A 19,461-nucleotide genomic window follows, 5' to 3' on the forward strand; every position below is an offset into this window, starting at 1 on the left:
TAATGCTGTTTCCTAGAATGTTCTGCCTTCAGTTTGATCATAGCTAGTTCTTTCTTTATCCTTCCAATCTGGGTTTAATGTGCCCTCCTCAGAGAATTCTTCTTTGACCGTCCTTTTCTCTTTAACCTCCTTTGTTTGTTTTCCTCTTGGCAGTTAATATGATCTGCATATTTGTTTACTTGTTTATTTTTGGTTTCCTTTACTAAAATGTATGCTAGGTGAGAGTAGGGATCATGTATTTTTCACACCTACTATTATTCTTTACTTGAAGGCCCTCAATAAATGTGTGTTGAATGAATGAATGAATGTGACTAATTGATTAGTGGTTAAGAATTCTGCCTCTGCCACTATGTACTCTTGAACGAATTAATTAAGTCTTGGTTTCTTCTTCTGGAAAATGTGAATAATAAATAAGGTTGGTGTGATGATTAAATGTTGCCCTGGCTGGTTTAGCTCAGTGGATTGAGCGTCGGCCTGCGAGCTAAGTGTCGCTGGTTCGATCTTCCAGTCAGGGTACATCAGAGAAGGAAAACTCTGACTCCAAAAAACCTCCGCTGCCTTGCGGCATACCTCTTCAGGGGAAAGGCTAAGGGAGTAAACCCCGACAGAAAATCCGGAGCCGGAGTCCCTAAGGCGGTTTGACGTTGTAGTCAACACCGGCAACTCCTGCAGCGCACCTGAAGCCAAGCTGTATCGACTCCGTCTTTCCCTTGGATCCTTCAGCTGCGAAGAGAGGGGGGGTCTGCTGCATGGGCAACAGCAGACCCTCCATATCACCCTGCCCAGGCTCTGTAGCTTCAGCTCCACTGGAGAGGACACTCCAGCGTCATCACAAGATGTCAATTCAACACGGGAGGAGACAGATGCCGTGTCACTCCCGAGTCGGACTGCATGCACAGCCATTCTCGGCGGTGCAGATAGACACTTAAGAAGCTACACCATCGTCTCTCGAGACGGACGGCTGCCGACGACGATTCCCTGAAAGCGCCCTCCTCCCCGACAGTCAGTCCAGTACTAGACTTGGGAAGGGAGGAGTGTTAATGCCCTGGTGGAGCAATGCTGCGATTCCATGGGGTATAAAGCTGCAGCTTCCTGGTGAAGCAACAGGTCCATGTCCCCCAGTACATTAAGCTCAATGTCTAGTTCCCTTTACACCCTTTTCTCATTAATAATTAGCTAACTCCCTATGGTAACAAGCCTCGGGAGGGCTGGGTGGGCCAGGGACTACTGAGGATAAAGGGGAGGTAAGGTACAAGAGAATCTGAAAATGTAATAGAAGGAATGTTGGGGGCAGAGAAAAAACGTCTTTATAGGAAACATTTTGGGTCATATGAACCCAGGACATGTAGCCCCTGATTCCTCACTGAGCTCTATGAACTTGTCAGGCATTGACCCTTGGTCTCAGTTTCTCTGTCTATACAATGGGACATAGCCCACTTGATATCATTGACATGAACGAGATGTTACATACCCTCTCCTCCATCTGCCCCCACCTCTGACATAGGTAAAATGTTCAGTAAATAGTTGTGCCTTTTTATTTTCAGAGATTTTTCCTTTTCAGTGTTTGAGAGGTTGGCAGACATCCAGACGGAGAGATGATGAGATTCTAATCTCAGGCAGCTCAAGAACTAGCTTTGTAACTACAGATGGTAAGAGGGTGTAGTTTCCTGGGTTTTACTGAACAATAGGTGGATGTCTCTTCCCCTGTACTGTTAAATGGGGCTAAAAAGTTTAAGTTCAGCTATTTTTATTAAGGTAAGGTCTCATAAAATAAAACTACATATGAAATGAAGGAAGTTTATTTGCAGAGCTGTACTGAAAAACAACCAATTGTTTCAGATTTAATTAGGTTAAACCCTCAACTAAAAATAAACCTAGTTACAGCAGCAACAATAATAATTAAAACAAAACAAAACTTGCTATTAAAGATTCTAGAGCCCGAATCCTTCTATAACACAATTGCACTGCAGGAAAATAAAGTCAAAATGCTCTAAAAATTATAATGGGATCTTACCAGTCATTAAGTGTTCAAGTCCCTCAAATAAAAGCCATTGGAAACACAAGCCCAGGCATAGGTGGATATACTTTTAATAATTGGAAAATGAGTGCTCAGTTCTATATCCTTTGTGTGAGAGAAAGCATTCTTTGCACAATTTTTATTTAGCTGTGTACCACAGTTGAAGGTAATGTATACTATGTATTTGACAAAGTGTTAGATGTTAACACTGCATGAGGTGAGTCCTCTAGCCTATATGGCTTAGACGTTTTTCATCTAGTAGTAAAACTAAGGTACTACATATTTTTCCTCACAAAATGGACTTGTGTCATTTCAATTGAAGAAGTTGATTTTGTGTGCAGACAGGTAAGCCTAAAGGAAGCACCTTTGAGACTCACACGATCCCTTAACATTTGGCGATGCAGAAGAAAGCATTCCCCAAACTAAAGCAAAGCATGGGCAAGAGTTGGCCTAATTTCTTACAAAAACTTAGTAGGGCTTTTTTTTTTTTTTTTAATGCTTCACCAATCAGGAGTTGGGAAACTATGTGTGTGGGCCAAATCTTGTTTCTGCCTGCTGTTTTTGTAAATAAAGTCTTATTAGAACACACACACGGCCATTTGTTTATTATTGTCTACGATTCATGCGACAATGGCAGAGTTGAATAGCTCTGGCAGTGACCGTATGGCCTGTATTGCTTCAAGTACTATCTGGCACTTCACAGAAAATGTTTGATGGGACTGATGAGAAGCATTGAATGCCACAAACAAGTGGGGTGGGGGCAGTCTGACTACAGAGGTCTTCCCAGTGCCAGATACTCGGTGAGTACTTAATCCATTTGCACAGTGAATCCTGAGAATTTGCTCTACTTATTGGGCAAAAAAGAATGGTTTCCTTAAAAAAAAAAAAGCAGCCTAACCATGTTCAAAGTTGTCAAAGGTAGCAAGTGACCTTTTCATCCAAATTTTCCCAGAACTGGAAATACCCTAGCCATATTTTGTTTTTAATGTGAATTAATCAAAACAAATTGTAATTAAGGTTTTAACAGTCTAACTGCTCTTACTATTAAATGCATTGCTGAAATTTTCACTTTGCAACACTAGCTGGAGGCCCTTGTGATTAATCAGTTGGGAAACAAGATGATTAGACCCATTTTTCATTTCAGCCACCATTTCTCTTGTGCTCACTATAGCAAGGGTGTGTGTGTGTGTGTGTGTGTGTGTGTGTGTGTGTGTGTGTGTGTGTGTGTGTGTGTGTGTGTGTGTGTGTGTGTGTGTGTCGCGCGCGTGCCAGGTTCAGGGAGCCATAGTGAACTTGTTCAACTCATTTTGCTTGTCAGACACTCCTCCCCCCAAATCCACTGCTTTGTGATGATAGTGAACTTGTTCAACTCATTTTGCTTGTCAGACACTCCTCCCCCCAAATCCACTGCTTTGTGATGATCAGGATTGGCAATCCACTGACCATTAAAGCAAAGGACTCAGTCCAGACCAAAATGTCCCTGCACGATTTTTAGAGACAGATGTGAAGCCACCGTCCCCGAGGGAAAGGGGTCTGCAGGCTTCTGTGTGTAGGCTCCAGTGGCAAGCTCTGATGTCGAGGTCACTGATCCTCTCCAAATGGGTTTTAGGGGAAGGAGAAACCAACAAGCAGGTGTGGGAGTGAAATAAGACACTTGGGTTTGTGTTTGACTCTCAGAGTGAGCTGTGGTCATGAAGTTATTTTTTTTCAAGTTGCTTTTGGTTCTCAGAAATGAAACTTAGCACAGTACAAATCCTTGGGTGTAAGACCCGTTCTCACTACCTCCCTTGTATGGATAAATGAGCAGCAGAATAAGGATTTATATTAGGGGAGAAAAGAGGATTATGGTGGAAATGAGACCAAAGTTTCCTTCTGCATCTGTCAGAGTATTCCTGAACCCTCTAAATCAGACTCTTGCAGAGAGGGAGCATGCGGGTTATATTTGCGTGCTCTGTGGATTAATTTCACAAACAATATATGATATATTTTAGTGACTTTCTCTAGAAGTTAGGACATTTACCATTCAACAAACCCAGAATATTAAAACATATTTTGATTACTTTAACTTAGTCCAGACAGAAGAAGCCACACTGTATTTTAGATACTGACAAGAATATTTTTTCCTTTTTAATAATTTTTATTTTTCAATTAAAGTTGATACACAATATTATATTAGTTTCAGGTGTGCACATGATTAAACATTTATATAACTTATGTAGTGATCACAATATTATTAACTATACTGTACTTTACATCCCCATGACTACTTTGTAACCACCAATTTGTACTTCTCAATCGCTTTCCCTTTTCACCCAGTCCCCCAACCCCCCGCCTATCTGGCAACCATCAAAATGCTCTCTATATTTACATCTATGAGTTTGCTTCTGTTTTGTTTATTTTTTAAGATTTCACATATAGGTGAAATCATATAGTATTTGTCATTCCCTGACTTATTTCACTCAGCACAATACCTTCTAGGTCCGTCCATGTTGTTGCAGATGGCCAAGATTTCATTCTTTTGTTATGTCTGAATCCTATTTCATTGTATATATGCACCACTTCTTTATCCATTCATGTATTGATGGGCACTTAGGTTGCTTCTACATCTTGGCTATTATAAGTAATGCTGCAAATGAACATACGAATTCATGTCTTTTCAAATTAGAGGTTTCTTCTGATAAATACCCAGAAGTGGAATTGCTGGGTTCTTTGTCTCTTGTTATATATAGCCTCTATTTCAGTCTATTTTGTCCAGTATACACTAGCTTTTTTTTTGTTGTTGTTGTTTACTTATTTCCATTTTCATGAAATGTCTTTTTCCATCCCTTTACTTTCAGTCTGTGTGTGTCTTTTGCTCTAAAGTGAGAAATTTGTAGACAGTATATGTAAGGGGCTTGTTTCTTATTCATTCAGCCACACTATTTCTTTGGATTGGAATATTTAATCCATTTACATTTAAAGGAATTGTCAATAGTTATTGCCATTTTATTACTCATATTTTTGATCTCTTCTTCTTCTCCCCTCTTTTCCTTCTTCTTCTAGTCATTCTAATCTTTTATAATACCGGTTTGGTGGTGATAAACTCCTTTAACTTTTTCTTGTCTAGGAAGCCCTCTCTGTCCTTCCATTCTAATAATAGCTTTGCTGAGTAATCTTGGTTGTAGTTCCTTTCTTTCACCACTTCGAATATTTCATGCCAGTCCCTTCTGACCTTCAAAGTTTCTGTTGAGAAATCAGTTGACAGTCCCTTGTTGGTATCTAACTGCTTTTCTCTTGCTGCTTTTAAGATTCTCTTTTTGTCTTTACCTTTGCCTTTTTAATTACAACGTGTCTTGGTGTGGACCTCTTTGGTTGACCTTGTTTGGGACTCTCTGCACTTCCTGGGCTTGTACATCTATTTTCTTCACCAGCTTAGGGAGATTTTTTGTCATTATTTTTTCAAATAGGTTTCAATTTCTTGCCCTTTGTTCTCCTTCCATAATGCAAATATTGGTACACTTGATGTTGTCCTGGAGGCCCATTAAAGTATCCTCATTCTTTTAAATTATTTTTTCTTTTTGCTGTTCTGCTTGGATGTTTTCTGCTACCTTATCTTCCAAAGCGCTGATTCAGTCCCCTGCTTCATCTAATTTATTTTTGATTCCCTCTCATGTACTCATTTTGGTTATTTTAGTCTTTATTTCTGACTGGTTCTCTATGTTTTCTGTCACCATTTTAATATTTCCTATCTCTTTGTTGAAGTTCTCACTGAGATCATTGAGTATTCCTATAACCAGTATTTTGAACTAGCAACTGGTAGATTGCTTGTCTCCATTTTGTTTAGTTCTTTTTCTGGAGATTTGTTCTATACTTTCATTTGGGACATGTTCTCTGTGTTTGTTTCTATGTATTAGGTTGAGCTGCTATATCTCCCAGGCTTGATAGAATGGGCTTATGTAATAGGTCTCCTATGGGGACCCGTGGTGAAATCTCCCAAGTCACTTGAGTTGGGTGCTGTAGGTGTGTCCCTTGTGTGGGACTTATGTCCTCCTGTTGTAGTTGAGGGATTGTTGTTGGTATGTCCATGGGAGGGGCTGACTGGTTGTGAGGACTGACTGACTGTCTGACTGTGACTATAGGGGAAGAGCTGTTGTGATGATGCTGACCCGATGGGGCAGGAATTGCTTCAGCAGGGCTCTGGTGTCTGCCAAGTCTACCCACTGAGTGTACTGTTTGTGGAGGTAGTTGGGTGGTGTACTGGTGTGGTCTGAAGCTGGCTACTGGGTGTGTTGGCTCAGGGCCACTTGGTATGAGCTACAAGGTGGTCTGTAGGGGATTGTCACTTGTGCTGGGCTTGGAGATGCCTGGGAGAGGCCAAGCTGAAAGCTGAGGCTGGATGCCACTAGTGTTGGGTTTGGGGTTTCTTAGCAAGAGGCACAAGGCATGCCAAGACCAGCATGTCTGGGATTTGTGAACCTTTGAGAGATTTTAGGAAAGTTTGCACCATAAGCCAAGACAGGCCATTTGTATGGAAAAGGCACTGGAAGTGGCGTGGCTGGGCCTGAAAGTTGGGTGGTTTGGTCTCAGAATCACCAGGGAAGGGCCAACAGTGATAGCCAGTTTGACAGAGACTCCTGGCAGCTCTGTGGTGGGGAGGGCTACGCAAAGGAACAATGGCCTCTGCCAATACTTCTATCTGGGAGAAAGCTGCCATTCCAACTCTTGCCCTGATGCCAGACTACTCAGTTTATGTATGTCCTTTAGTGCTGCTGACCCAGTGCTGGAGCTCTGAGTGAGTGAGTCCTAGCAAGTCCACGTGTGGGCTTTTAAGCAGAGTGCCTGGGACTCTTGAAGCCCTTTGTCTCACTCAGCCACAATCTCTGCTGGTTTTCATGGCCAGGAGTTGTGGAGACTTCTCTTCCCGGCACTGTAACCTTGGACTCGATGCCTGGTATGGGGCTGTGATGCCTCGCTCCTCAGCAGGGACCTCTGCAGACGAGACATCCCTCCCAATTTTTAACCGCCACATATGGATATGAGACCAGCCTGTCCTGCGTTTCTGCCCCTCCTTCCAGTCTGGAAGTGGCTTCTGTATATCCTTAGTTATAGGACTTTTGTTCAGCTGGACTTCAGGCCATTTTCAATGGTGGTTTTTCTGTACTTTAGTTGTGATTTTGATGTGGTCGTGGGAGGAGGCCAGTACACCATTTACCTACTCTGCTGTTTTGACTGGAAGTCCGGAACTATTTGTTTAAAATAATAATTTCAAGTGATTTAGTGTTCATAAGAATTTTAATGAAATACCAATTTCATCTCCTTATGTACCTCTTTGCAAATGTAAGACAAAGCAGAGTTTCATAATTTTTAAATAACTCGTGTAACAACTGTGGTATTGCTGTTTCTCAAAAGGGAATTCTTTTATATTATAAAGGATTTTGAGTGCTTGAAATCCTATGAAAACAAAGAAAAACCAAGTTTAGATATACAGTATTAATTTATATTTAAAGAAATACATAAGGCTGCATCCCCTATAAGAATCTTAGAGCTACAAACCAGCATATATTTAATTAAATCTATCTTATGGGAAATTAATCATTAAAGACAAGGAGACATGCTCTTTGAAACTGTACCTAAAGAGTCAAGAAATAGGAGTGGGGATAACGCAGGAGAAACCGCATTTGCTGGGGTATGCTATGGCATCTAGCGGATGAAGGTTGGGGTGCTGCTAAGCATTCTCCAGTGCATGGGACAGCCCTCCCAGAACACAGAACTATGTGAACTTATATGGAAATGTCAATAGTGCCAAGGCTGAGAAACCGTGTTCTAGAGTAAAACTAGAATTGGAGACTCTAGCTCGCAGCTGATGGGAGCAACTGGGAGGAAGACAAAGAAAAAGTAAAAGGCTTTTGCTCTTCCAGCTCAGCCACAAAGTGTCGCTTACTGTTTGGTGGGATGAGATTATTTTATTTCATTCTCAAAGAATATTTTTCACAAATGGTAGGAACAAAAATATGGAGTGCTACAGTACATTCCTTGGTGGCTAATTAAAGAATAACATGCTTTCGGTACAGTAAACTACAAAGTAAAATGACTTCTGTGATTGATAGATTCTGGAGTAGACAATCTATTTTTTTTTTTTTTTAATTTAAAAAGCTCTATAGAGCAGTCCGTGGGTGTTCAACATCAGTGTCCGTCAGAATGACTTAAGTGTCTAAAATACTGACGTCCATGCCCCAGCCTGAGCCCTAGTGAAAGGAAGTCTGAGATAACCCCTGCTGTTGAGTACTAAGGGATTCAGAGAAGCAGCGCTCCATTTCTCAAGAAAGGGTGTGGGCTTGTATAACCCCCTCTCCTGTATTTCTGAAAAATGACCTGGAAAGTTGACTATGTACCCAAAGAGCTACAAAATCTGAGCAATGCGCTCACGGCTTCACTGTATTTACAAATGCAGAAGTACCCCAGGTCCAAATATCTAAATGATGTCCCCTTAGCTATCTCAGTTAGATAATAATTGCATCATTTCAAGGATTTCTGAGAAGTGTCTGTCAGCAACAGGGCAGGACATTCTATATCCTTCAAATTTCTAAGTGCTTTAACTAACCCAAGGAGCATTCCGGGACCCCAGATCTGCAGAAGTGAGTTGCTTGGTCAGGATGACCAAGTTGAGATGCCCGCTCCCCCAGCTTTGGCTCTGTAACCCTGTGACAGCTCGTGTCTGAAGTTCCTCATCCGTAAAATGGAGGCAATGACACCGGCCCTAATGAGACTAAGAGACTGACTGGTGATAGAAGATGCCACAGGAAAAAATAATGGTGTGGTAAAGGCTCCTCGCTCTATAAATGCCAGGCAACTTTACCATGCCACCGCAGACGGAGACAGAAGCTAACGTTTACTCAGCTCTCCCGAAGACCAGTGGTAGACATGAGTATGAAGCATGGTAGAAGTGAAAGTCTGTCACTCCCACACAATTACTCCATTTCCTTGCCCTATTCCCTAAACATATCCATTCTATAGATTTTCTTTAAAAATACTCACATTTTCAGTCATTGTAGTGTCTTTGGATGCAGAACTGCTCTTCCTGTTTGTGGAATAGAGAAAACAACATTTATTACATGATCACTTCCAATTCTGAAACACGTACCCCTTCATTTAATGTTACCTCCATTTATTTTCTCAACTGGAAGATGAACCAAGTGCAGAAAAAAAAAAAAAAAAAAAAAGCCGGAAACCCCAAATCAATATCTTATGTACATATACAATATCCACAGAGAAAGCCGGGCAACAAAATATCATTGTGCTTCAGTGAAGCCCTGTATTGAACTGTGGCCTCAGGCTAATATACTAAAAATTTTTGTGGAATATACAGAACAGAGATTTACTAACTTTTAATTTATTGATTTAGTAACACTGAACATTTTGAAAGCTTGAGATTATAATCTCAAATTTCATTTTTTCCATGGAAAGACAGTTTTATATGGTGACTAGTGTTTTGAGTTGAACTGTGTCCCCCCTCAACAATCGAACGTTGAAGTCCCAATCCTCCGTACCTCAGAAGACGACCATATTTGAAGACAGGGTCTTTAAAGAGGTAATTAAATTAAGATGAGGAAATCAGAGTGGGCCCTAATCCAGTATGACTGGTGGTGGCCTCATAAGAAGAGGAAATTTAGCCACAAATACAGACGGAGGGAAGATGCTGTGAAGACAGGGAGAAGATCATCTACAAGCCAAGGAGCAAGGCCTGGAACAGATCCTTCCCTCCGTCACAGCCCTCAGAGGGAACCAATTCTGCTAACACCTTGATCCTGGACTTCTAGTCTCTAGAACTGTGAGACAATTAATTCCTGTTGTTTAAGCCACCCAGTGTAGCAGCCCTAGCAAACGAAAGCAATGTCCAGTCCATTAATCAACACATCTTGAGGGCCGTGGACTAGACGAATGGGAGATGCGTGTAGGAACAAAGGTGGGGTCTCGCACATGGCTTCCTGGGTTAATGGAGACGCTGTGATCGAAGCCAAGAATAAGCCCACAGCAATGCCAGCCTTCTCCCATATATGAGATGTTGCCTCCCGTCTGCTCAGAACCCTCCGATTACTTCCCAGCTCACTTAAAGAGGAAATCGTCACAGATGCTGTGAACGGCATGGGGGGTGGCCATACCATCAGATTAACCCTCTCTTCTGAACTCACCCCCTTTGATACTGCGAATTCTGATGGCTTGGACCTCATGCTGGACTTATACTGAGATTATGAGGCTCAGAGACCAGCAGCGAGCAGCAAATCTGGCAACAGGAAATCAATGGCAGCTAAGCTTTCAAAAGATTAAGGAGATGACGAAGGATCTGAAGTGATGACAGCTGAGAGTAGACAGGATGCCCATAGACTCACAGTGGGGTCTGCCATTTCCACACGTACAAGAAGGGCAGTCACAAATCAAATGCACATACACCAGGGACTTAGGGGATCTTATCTAAACCTCATGTATCAATGACTCCTAATTTCCAACTCTAGTTAAAATGTTTCCCCAAACCTCAGATTCATATATTCAGTTACTCACTGATTATCTCTAGTACTTGGAAGTCTAATAGGCATTTCAGATTGTAAAATTGCAAAACACTCCAGACCTCTCCACCTACCTCTACTGACACTTTCAAACCCGCTCCTCTTGAAATCTTGTCAACTTACTAAATGGTAACTCCATCCTTCTCATGGCCTTGGAGCCATCCTTGATTTCTCTTTTTCTTATAGCCCACATTCAGTCAATCAACAAATTATTAAAAATGTTCCCAGAATCCTATCACTTTTCAACATCTCCAATACCACTCCTTTGGACCTAGATGCCATTTTGTCTAGATTGCTGAGTCGTCTCTTAAGAGGTCTCCCTGCCTCCCCCATTCTGGGTCACCTTATAGTTTATTCTCAACAGAGTAGCCGGTGTGAGCTTCTCGACTTAAGATGATGCTACTCCTCTGCCCATCTTACTCAGAGCCAAAGCCAAGGTCCTCAAACTTCCTAGACAGAGCTCCATATAATCCGGCCCCCGCTACTTCTGTTCGCTCATCTCCTCTTCTGTTGTCCTCACTCTGATCCAGCCACACTGGTCCCCTTGATGTTTCTCAGATATTCCAGGCACCCCTGGCCTGAGATCTTCCCATTTGCTCTCTCCACTCTTCTGCCCGACTCGCTCCCTTGGCTCCTTCTTGTCTTTCTCAAATGTCATCTCAGTGAGGCGCTCCCTAACCACGACCATGCACAAGGACCATCTCCACTCTTGCCCTGTGATTCTCTCTTCTCTTACCTGCTTTGTTTTTCTCCATAACGCTTAGGACAATCTGACGCGTTGGTTTCCTTCCTGCCTTTCTCTCCTAGAATGTAAGCTGCGCAGAGCAGAGGGGATTTTGACCTCTCTCATTCACTGCTGTGTCACTAGTTTGAAGGACAGTGTTGGGCACAGAACCAGTATTTAATTAAATGTAAAAATGACTGCTGAGGATAATTTTACTTGGAAAATTTCAATTTAGCAAATTACAGCAAATACATTTTTAAAAGTAGTCCTATGGAAATGCCTACAAAGCCACATTAACGGATATATTTCTCCTCTAGGTAATTAAATATCATTGACAAATTGGCATGAGGCATGAAGTGGGATGTATCTCTTGGTGAACATGAGTCACAGTTACTTCCCATAGGATTAAAAACCTTCACAAATAACTCAACTTCCCACTTTTGACTTTAAACAGATGATTAATAGAAAATTAGTTGATATGGGAGAAAGGCATGCATTTAAAAAATATATACTTACTGGAAGGAGGTTTCTTCTACAAAAGAATAAGTATACATCATTAATACAAGAGTTAATAAGGCACAATACAGATTCATATAAAAATGAGTTTAAGCTTAATTTCTTTTTCTCAACCTTGGTTCTCACTTGCTTTCATTTGTACTTTCTAAATCAAGGGTTGGCAAACTTTTCCTGTAAAGGGCCACATGGTAAAATTTTAGGCTTTGTGGCCCAAGAGCTGAAATTAAGGATATATGTAGGTAATTATATAATGAGAGAAAACAAACTTCCAAAATTTTTACTAATGATATTTTAACTAGAATAATGAAGTCTTGTGTTTACTAAACAGGAAAACAATTCTTTTGGAGAAGGTAATATTTCTCTTAATTGGGATTCAAAGTTAGTGTCTCTATTATCAAATAGATTGCAAATGTTCACCTGCAAAAAACATTCTTATCTCATGAACCGTAAAAAACAGGTGGCAGGGTATATTTGGTCCACAGGTTGTAGTTTGCCAATCCCTGTCCTAAATGCAAGTTCAAGAAGATGGTTCTCTTAGATTTTCTGCCAGATAAAAATGGGAGTATCATTATTAGCTGATAAAATACTAATACCCATATCAAATCTTTAATTTAGTATTTGTTTACCAAGTCTTCAAAAAATACTTAATATTATATTCTTTGCAAGTAGAGATAAGAATTTTGCTGAGCAATCTTTTGTTTGTACTTTCACTGGTGACCAGCAGGGGGACTCAGCAGATTCCATTCATAAAATTATACTGAACTAGATAGTACCACCATACAAATATTATTCATTTACAGAACATTCTTAATTATGAAGACGATCCTTGGAACCATGCTCATGGCAACATTTCATGCTAATATCTACTTATAGAAACCTCTTTTAACCTTAAGTTTTATTTTGTTATAAAATATTTTTTTAAACCCACATTCCAAAATTGATGTTCACAGTGAAACGGTGGACCTGAGACTAATTTATGCTGTAAATTAATGTGTTATTCCATTAAAAATTCTACTTTATACACTAATCCCAATAGAATTTATGGAGTTTTACAGCTTTTGAGCTCTCAGATAATTTTAAAAACTAAGGAGAAAGTAAATGCATTAAGAGATTAAAAGAGATTATTTTTTAATCTCACACATTTACATCCTATCATCAAACCGGGAGTTAGAATTACAAGAGGTCTAAACGTGAAGAACTAAAAACCTTGTTCAGAAGCAACTCTAGCAACTCTAGTTTTTACTGAACAATTCTCTTCAGTTGGGCTCCATTTGACATTCAACATTCCACCATTCTCCATTGATGAGACAGTTCACAGGTTTATTTCACTGAAATTTCTCATAAAACTGGAAATCAAGTTATCACTTGAGATATACAATTCCTAACTGAAAAAGACCTTTAATGCATGTAAGTGTGCTATGAGCACCCATCCATGCTGACTGTCTTGGTGTCGCCGCCCTGTGCCATTCCGCGGTGTCCGCGGGGACGCTGGGCTGAGGCCGCTCTGCCTTTCCTCCCTATGTTTGCCAGGTGCTGCATAACCCACCTGCATGTCACCTCGGATATTTTCCACTACCGAAAAAGCAACGAAGACCATTCTCCCGAATTTGTTAGAACTTCTTAGAGAAATGGTGTCTCATGAAAACAAACAAGCAAACAAACAAAACCCCCTCGATATTCACAGAAATTTGTCTAGCAAAGGGTGAAATTCACTTACTTGAAAAGTAGCCTTTCCTCTGAGCATAGCACACGCCAAGGCCACAGACGGAAATCACCAAGGTTACAACTACTACAGCCGCTATGATGCCACTGATGTTGAGATCATCTGGGGTGCAAAGTAAATTATATGTGAATTCATGTCAAATGGATGGGCAGATGTAGTTATTAAGCTGAAGAAGTTCAAAAAAGCTCCTGTTTGCAGCTATCACATAAGCATGGATAATTGCATGCTCTGAAGTCTGTTCAACTAACACACTTCTAGGACATGGTTCAAAACTGAATGAAAACATGTTTGGCAAGATTTCTAAATTTTAAAAAGTTCTATGCAAGGAATATGTATAAAGGGCCCATGGATATGGACAACAGGGTGGGGACTGACTGTGGGAGCGGGGGTGGGGGTGGGGCAGGGGAGAACAATGGGGGAAAAATTGGGACAACTGTAATAGGAAAACATTTTTTTTAAAAAAAGAAAGCTCTATGGTCCAGAAATAACACGTATGGTATTCTCTGGCATTAACTTGGGGGGGGGTAATAATTCATAAGGTTAAACATCAGATTGGAAGCAATTTTTGAAGTCCAGGGAGCTCAAGTATCCTGCTACCATACCCCCAAATTTTATTTAAAATTCTACACCATCATCTGTGTCAATTTCACAAATAATGGAAAACTCATTCAGCCCCAAAGAAAGCCCATGCCACTGTTCCATGAAATTAGGTGTCAGAAACATATTTGAATTTATATAGGCTTGTGTGAGTGTGTGTACATATGTATATGCCACTACAGATATGCCATTAAATTGTCATTCTGTTAACTTTAAAATGACTTAACCCTCTTCCCCCAAAGCTTTTTTCTGTTGCTATTAAGTAATCTTTCCTCTAACCTAATACATTTGGATTTTTGGGCCCAAGTTTGAAATCATTACCACGTTACCAACATGTGAGGCTTTTTCCAGATACTGATTCTGTTACCCAAGAATTAGATTATTAACATCCCAAAGGTAATATTTTTGAAATTTTGAACTGCATCCAAAATGCCCTCAAGTCACCAATAAAATGATGTGACTTTGTTAGGGAAAGAACCATGCAACATGTTATTAGACACTGCTCTTCAATAATATAATTTATTACCATACTCTGGGTATAGACTCCAATTACATGTGAATCCATGCAGCATTTCATTTGGATCATATTTCTCCATCTGTCCACAAGGATTGCATGAGCCACACTCCTCTGTCATTTACACACTTCCCAAGTACTGATTAACATGTAAGTCACCTGTGATTTTTAAAGGAGCAATTCCTCCAAGGGGTCTCATATGAAAAAGCAAGTATTAATTAGCATATTACCCAATTATTTGGAGAAAGTATTAGGGATTGTTTTTCTCAACAGTAATTTCAGTTATTTTAAAGCAGTGCATATTTTGGGAAAGATTTTTAAAAAATTACATAAGTGAGTCTGCTTTTCATAAAAGCATTCTGTCTCCAAGTATTTTCCTCATGCCAAGTGTATTATTAATTTTCCCTGATACCATTGAAATATCAACTGATTTTTTTAAAGGAAACATGACAAATCTTTCAAAAGGCTGAGTAATTAGATCAGAATAGAAAATATTAATTATTGCTTGGAATAAACTCAGTTCATATTTACTTGAGCATTGGGAGGTCAGTGAACTCTAGCTATTGATTTACTTGGACAAAAAAATAGAAAAGAGGGAAAAATTCACAAATATTGTAATATAAGGCAAATTAAATTAATACCTAAATGATACTCCTGAGAACCAAACTATGCCTACTATATTCTTTGTCATGGCCAGTGAATTTGACATTTATGAAGGGTTCAATCTAAGGGCTATTAAGTGACAAAAACAAAAACAAAAAAACTGTCCTGTAGTTTGTCAATAAACTTGACATCTATGAAGGATTCAACCGAAAGGCAAATTCTGACAAAAGCAAAAGATTGTAAGTGCTAAGTCATGGTATAAATTTTATTTTATTTTCTTCAATGAAATGGAAGCTATAAGGCTCATAAGTTAGAGTTAAGTTGTTTTCAGCCAATTTGCCATTTACTATGAGATCCTGAGCAAGTCATATAACCATCTTATGCTTCACTGAAGAGAAAATGTAACACCACATATGAAAATATTTGGCATTCTTATTCTAAACAAAAGGAAAGGAACCAAGCTGCTAAAGTGCTGTGTGATAGGGTCTTGTAGAGATAATCACCGAAGTCATGATTTACTTTCTTTCTCTACTTCAAAAAGGACTTCTTTAGAACAGTTAACATATTCTGCTTTTGGTTACAAGTTACTAATGATAATTCAAAAAGAAAACTGGACATGCGATTTCACGAATTCTTGTGCATTTCAAATTATATAAATTACAAACTAAGGGCATAAAATACTTAGGAACAGTGGGCGAGCATTAAACAAACTACTTTTAACTTTTAAACTAACATATCAGAAAGAGTAGGTATGTGGAAATCATGACCAAACTGAAGTGGTACTACTAGCAAAACACAAACTATTAAATTTTATTTGTTATGTATTTATTTACTGCATGCTAGAAAAATGTCATTAGAATGTCAGAACCATACCATCACAGATACTGCTTCTTAAGCTGTGGCTAAATAAGGCATTGAAATTAAGCATGATCATTTAAAGAAAAAATAGTAATAATGTAGGTGGTATAAGGTCATAGTAAAAACCATGAGGACTGTATGTGAATGAGGTTAGGAAAATTAATTTTTGTAACAGGTTCTGATGATTTTTCATAATGATAATTCTTAGCAGCATTGAGAGAGAGTTCCTAATAAATTAAGCAAATGCTTATGTTTGACTATCAATGCCAACACCTGGATGAATTTGGTGGATAATATGCATCCCTGAATTTAAAAAAAACCTGAAATTCAAACTTACTGTTGAATATCTTATACTTGAGGATATCCTGAAGTCTAATAAGATTATATTTTCTTAAAAAAAAATGCTGGGTGTAACTGTACATAGAGAGTACACATAACTGCAACACATATCTGCATACCTCTAAGCACACTGGACAAGTGAATTTCTGATCCCACAAAGCCCTGAACCAAGGGGAAACCTGTCTTCCACTTCAGGGTATAGTCCTCCTGAGTGACCTTTAACCCCTTGGGTATCATCTCAGCTCACCCTTCTCTATTACACAACCATTTTCAAAACATACGGCTTTCACATGAGGAAGAATTTTAAACCAAATTATTAAAAATAAAATGAAAAAATAATATGCTTATTCTGAAACTCATATAATCTGAAGATCCTTAAGCACAAATTTTATTGGATTCTAAGAAGCTTATTTTGTGTAACATAATATATGGCAGCTAACTTTATAGCAACTGAGGTCCATAATTTATATCCAATATGTCTTTTTTGAGGACCTACTTTGCAATCATTGTAAGCATAGTATTTTAGAAGATTGACCAAATTAACAATAACCTGATAGCAGGTAAAATAGTCAACACTTATATAGTGCTCATAAAATGCCAGTGCTATTCTAACACTTTCAGATATTATTTTCATCTCCATAACAACCTTATGAGGATGGTATATTACTACATCCATTTTGAGGAGACGAGGCACAGGGGTTAAATAATTTGCCCAAGAGTATGCAGCTAGTACGTGGCAGAGCCGGAATTCGAACCCGCATACCGAGTCCTTGAACCTGAGTGATGAAGGAGACTCAGCTTCTGTCTGAAAGAAGATTGCTCTGATGGGCAGAGTGTCAAAACAATTATCTGAAAGACTCAAAAATGTGTAAAGTATACTGCTGAATATTCTTGGCTTGTTCGGGACATGGATTAAAAGCAGCATCTTTGCTCCTTGCAATACTTTAGGTCAGGCTAGTTTTAAACATTCCCTCCCCTTACCCCTCCCAGTCCCTCAGCCCTTCCCCGCCCCAGCGTCCAACCGCCCCCACCTGCCCCCACCGCTAACCACTGTTCCTGCCGAGATTTCACGCTTACCTACTTGCATTCGTTTCCCAGGGCACCTGCGAGATCCAACCGAATTGCGGGCTTCGCAGGAATATTCTCCACTGTCCAGTTTGGAAACAGTATTAAATTGCTGGGATGGTGTAGGAGAAAAAAGGAAATGTACTTTTAAACGATAAATCTGTAAGAAGACCCCTAAAATAACCATGTCTCATGAATTTTTGCCTTAAGCTGGTCTTTCCTTTCCTTTTTTCTTTTTATTTGTTTATTTATTTTTAGAGAGAGGGGAAAGGAGAAAGAGAGGGAGAGAAACATCACTGTGTGGTTGCCTCTCACTTGCGCCCCCAAACTGGGGACCTGACGTGCAACCTAGTCATGTGCCTTGACTGGGAATTGAACCAACGACACGTGGCTCGCAGGCCGACGCTCAATCCACTGAGCCACAGCAGCCAGGGCTTGGTCTTTTCTTTTCAATGATGGAAGACTTTGTACTCTTTACTATGAACTCAAAAATCTTCCATGTGTTCAAGAAGTAAAGAGCTAGGTGTCCTGTTTAATTTGACAGAGAAAGACTTACAGTGAAGTGTCATTTTTGCGCGTGACAAAAGCAGCACAGTCACAAAGGCAGTGGGCATTTAAGTTTATAGTACCTTGTAGTATTAAGTCGTCTAGGTATTTCAAATTCTCCTAGGAAATGCCATTTGTAGGTGAAGACCTTCTCGGCCTAAAAGGGCTGATACGCTTTCTGAAGTCACAAGCGAGTTTAGCGCAGTGGCAAATATTAACCCTTCCTCTAAAGAGGCAGTTACCACCAGGAGGTAAAGTGGAGCCTGGGAAAATCATAATTGATGCAGTTCATAAGGTTATACATTCTATTGGTTGTAGAATTTCTGAAGATCTGAAAACATACGGTCCAACCCTTGCTCCTTCTACTCCCTGCTAAAGGTAAGACTTCGATGTAATAGGTTTCACACTTGATATTAGTAGTTTCATTTCCTTGAAGACTTTCAGGAAGGAAGGAGAGAGGGAGGGAGGGAGGGAGGGAGAAATATAGGAAAGGACAGAAAAGGAGACTGAAAGGGAGGCAGAAAGGCAGACAGGTAAGAAGGAAGACAGGAAGGAGGGGATTCAGGAGGCAGGAAGGAAGGGAGGGGGGATGGAAGGAAGGAGGAGAGGGAGGGAGGAAGGAAGGGAGGAGAAAGGAAGGAAGGGAGGGGAGGGAGGGGATGGAAGGGAAGGAGGGGAGGGAGGGAAGGGAGGGGAGGGAGGGGATGGAAGGGAGGGAGGGGAGGGAGGAATGCAGTGGGTCCTAGACTTGGTAAAGGACTCTGCCAGGACCAGCAGAGAGGGCAGGAGGGGGCTCAGAATCATTCTTTCAGCACCCTGTGTCCCACCCTCAGAACCACGTGGTCCCTGCTGCCGGTGTCCATGAACGCCACGCAGCCCTCAGGAGCACGTCCTCATTGCCTTTGCCCTTTCTGTACTATCATGTTCCTAAAAACAGTGGAGGTCTTTGTTTATTAGCTCCTTCTCCTCTCTCACTTTTCTTTACCCACTACCCACCCACTTCTCCTTTCTGTATACTTCAACATGCTGAGATTAAAGCTTTTCCTCATTTATTTTAACTCTATGGAATCCTCTCTCACTCCCCACAAAGCCAGAATACTTTAAAAATATTCCCCATGAGTTCAAGGCTAAGGTTATGCATAAACAATTAGTGAAATAAAACCAATGATCTTCCAGCACATTGTAACTGGTCATCAAAAGGGAGTCACTGTCCTCCATACACTGGCATCTTGGTCACTCATTTCTCAGAAAATACCCCAGTCCTACCCTGGACACCACAAGACATTTCAAGCACCGAGGCTAGCTGAAGAAAGTGAATCTGTGCCATTTCAGACCTGCCTTGGGGCTTTTATCACCTGCTCTGAGAAAAAATAAATTTGAAAAGTAAATATAGCCAAGTGTGACAGCAGGTTCTCTGCC

At 40.3% G+C, this 19,461-nt stretch overlaps 1 protein-coding gene across 2 annotated transcripts in view; it reads right to left on the minus strand.

Moving 5' to 3' along the window:
- JAM2 (junctional adhesion molecule 2) overlaps window positions 1–19,461 on the minus strand; it is a 56,160-nt gene that overhangs the window by 1,057 nt on the left and 35,642 nt on the right. Inside the window, exons 6-10 of one of the 2 annotated variants that reach the window (XM_090272764.1) lie at window positions 17,509–17,608; window positions 13,515–13,622; window positions 11,798–11,813; window positions 9,032–9,074; window positions 6,838–7,447 (exon numbers count right to left, since the gene is read on the minus strand). In XM_090272764.1, the coding sequence (XP_090128890.1) occupies window positions 7,415–7,447; window positions 9,032–9,074; window positions 11,798–11,813; window positions 13,515–13,622; window positions 17,509–17,608 (300 nt within the window). In that variant the 3' untranslated portion in view covers window positions 6,838–7,414. Of the gene's footprint in view, window positions 1–6,837; window positions 7,448–9,031; window positions 9,075–11,797; window positions 11,814–13,514; window positions 13,623–17,508; window positions 17,609–19,461 lie in introns of those variants that run through there. The other variant, XM_090272772.1, reaches the window with a different exon arrangement.

Source organism: Furipterus horrens, unplaced genomic scaffold (assembly GCF_987537825.1).
Source record: "Furipterus horrens unplaced genomic scaffold, mFurHor1.1.pri manual_scaffold_1, whole genome shotgun sequence".
Classification (NCBI taxonomy): Eukaryota; Metazoa; Chordata; class Mammalia; order Chiroptera; family Furipteridae; genus Furipterus; species Furipterus horrens.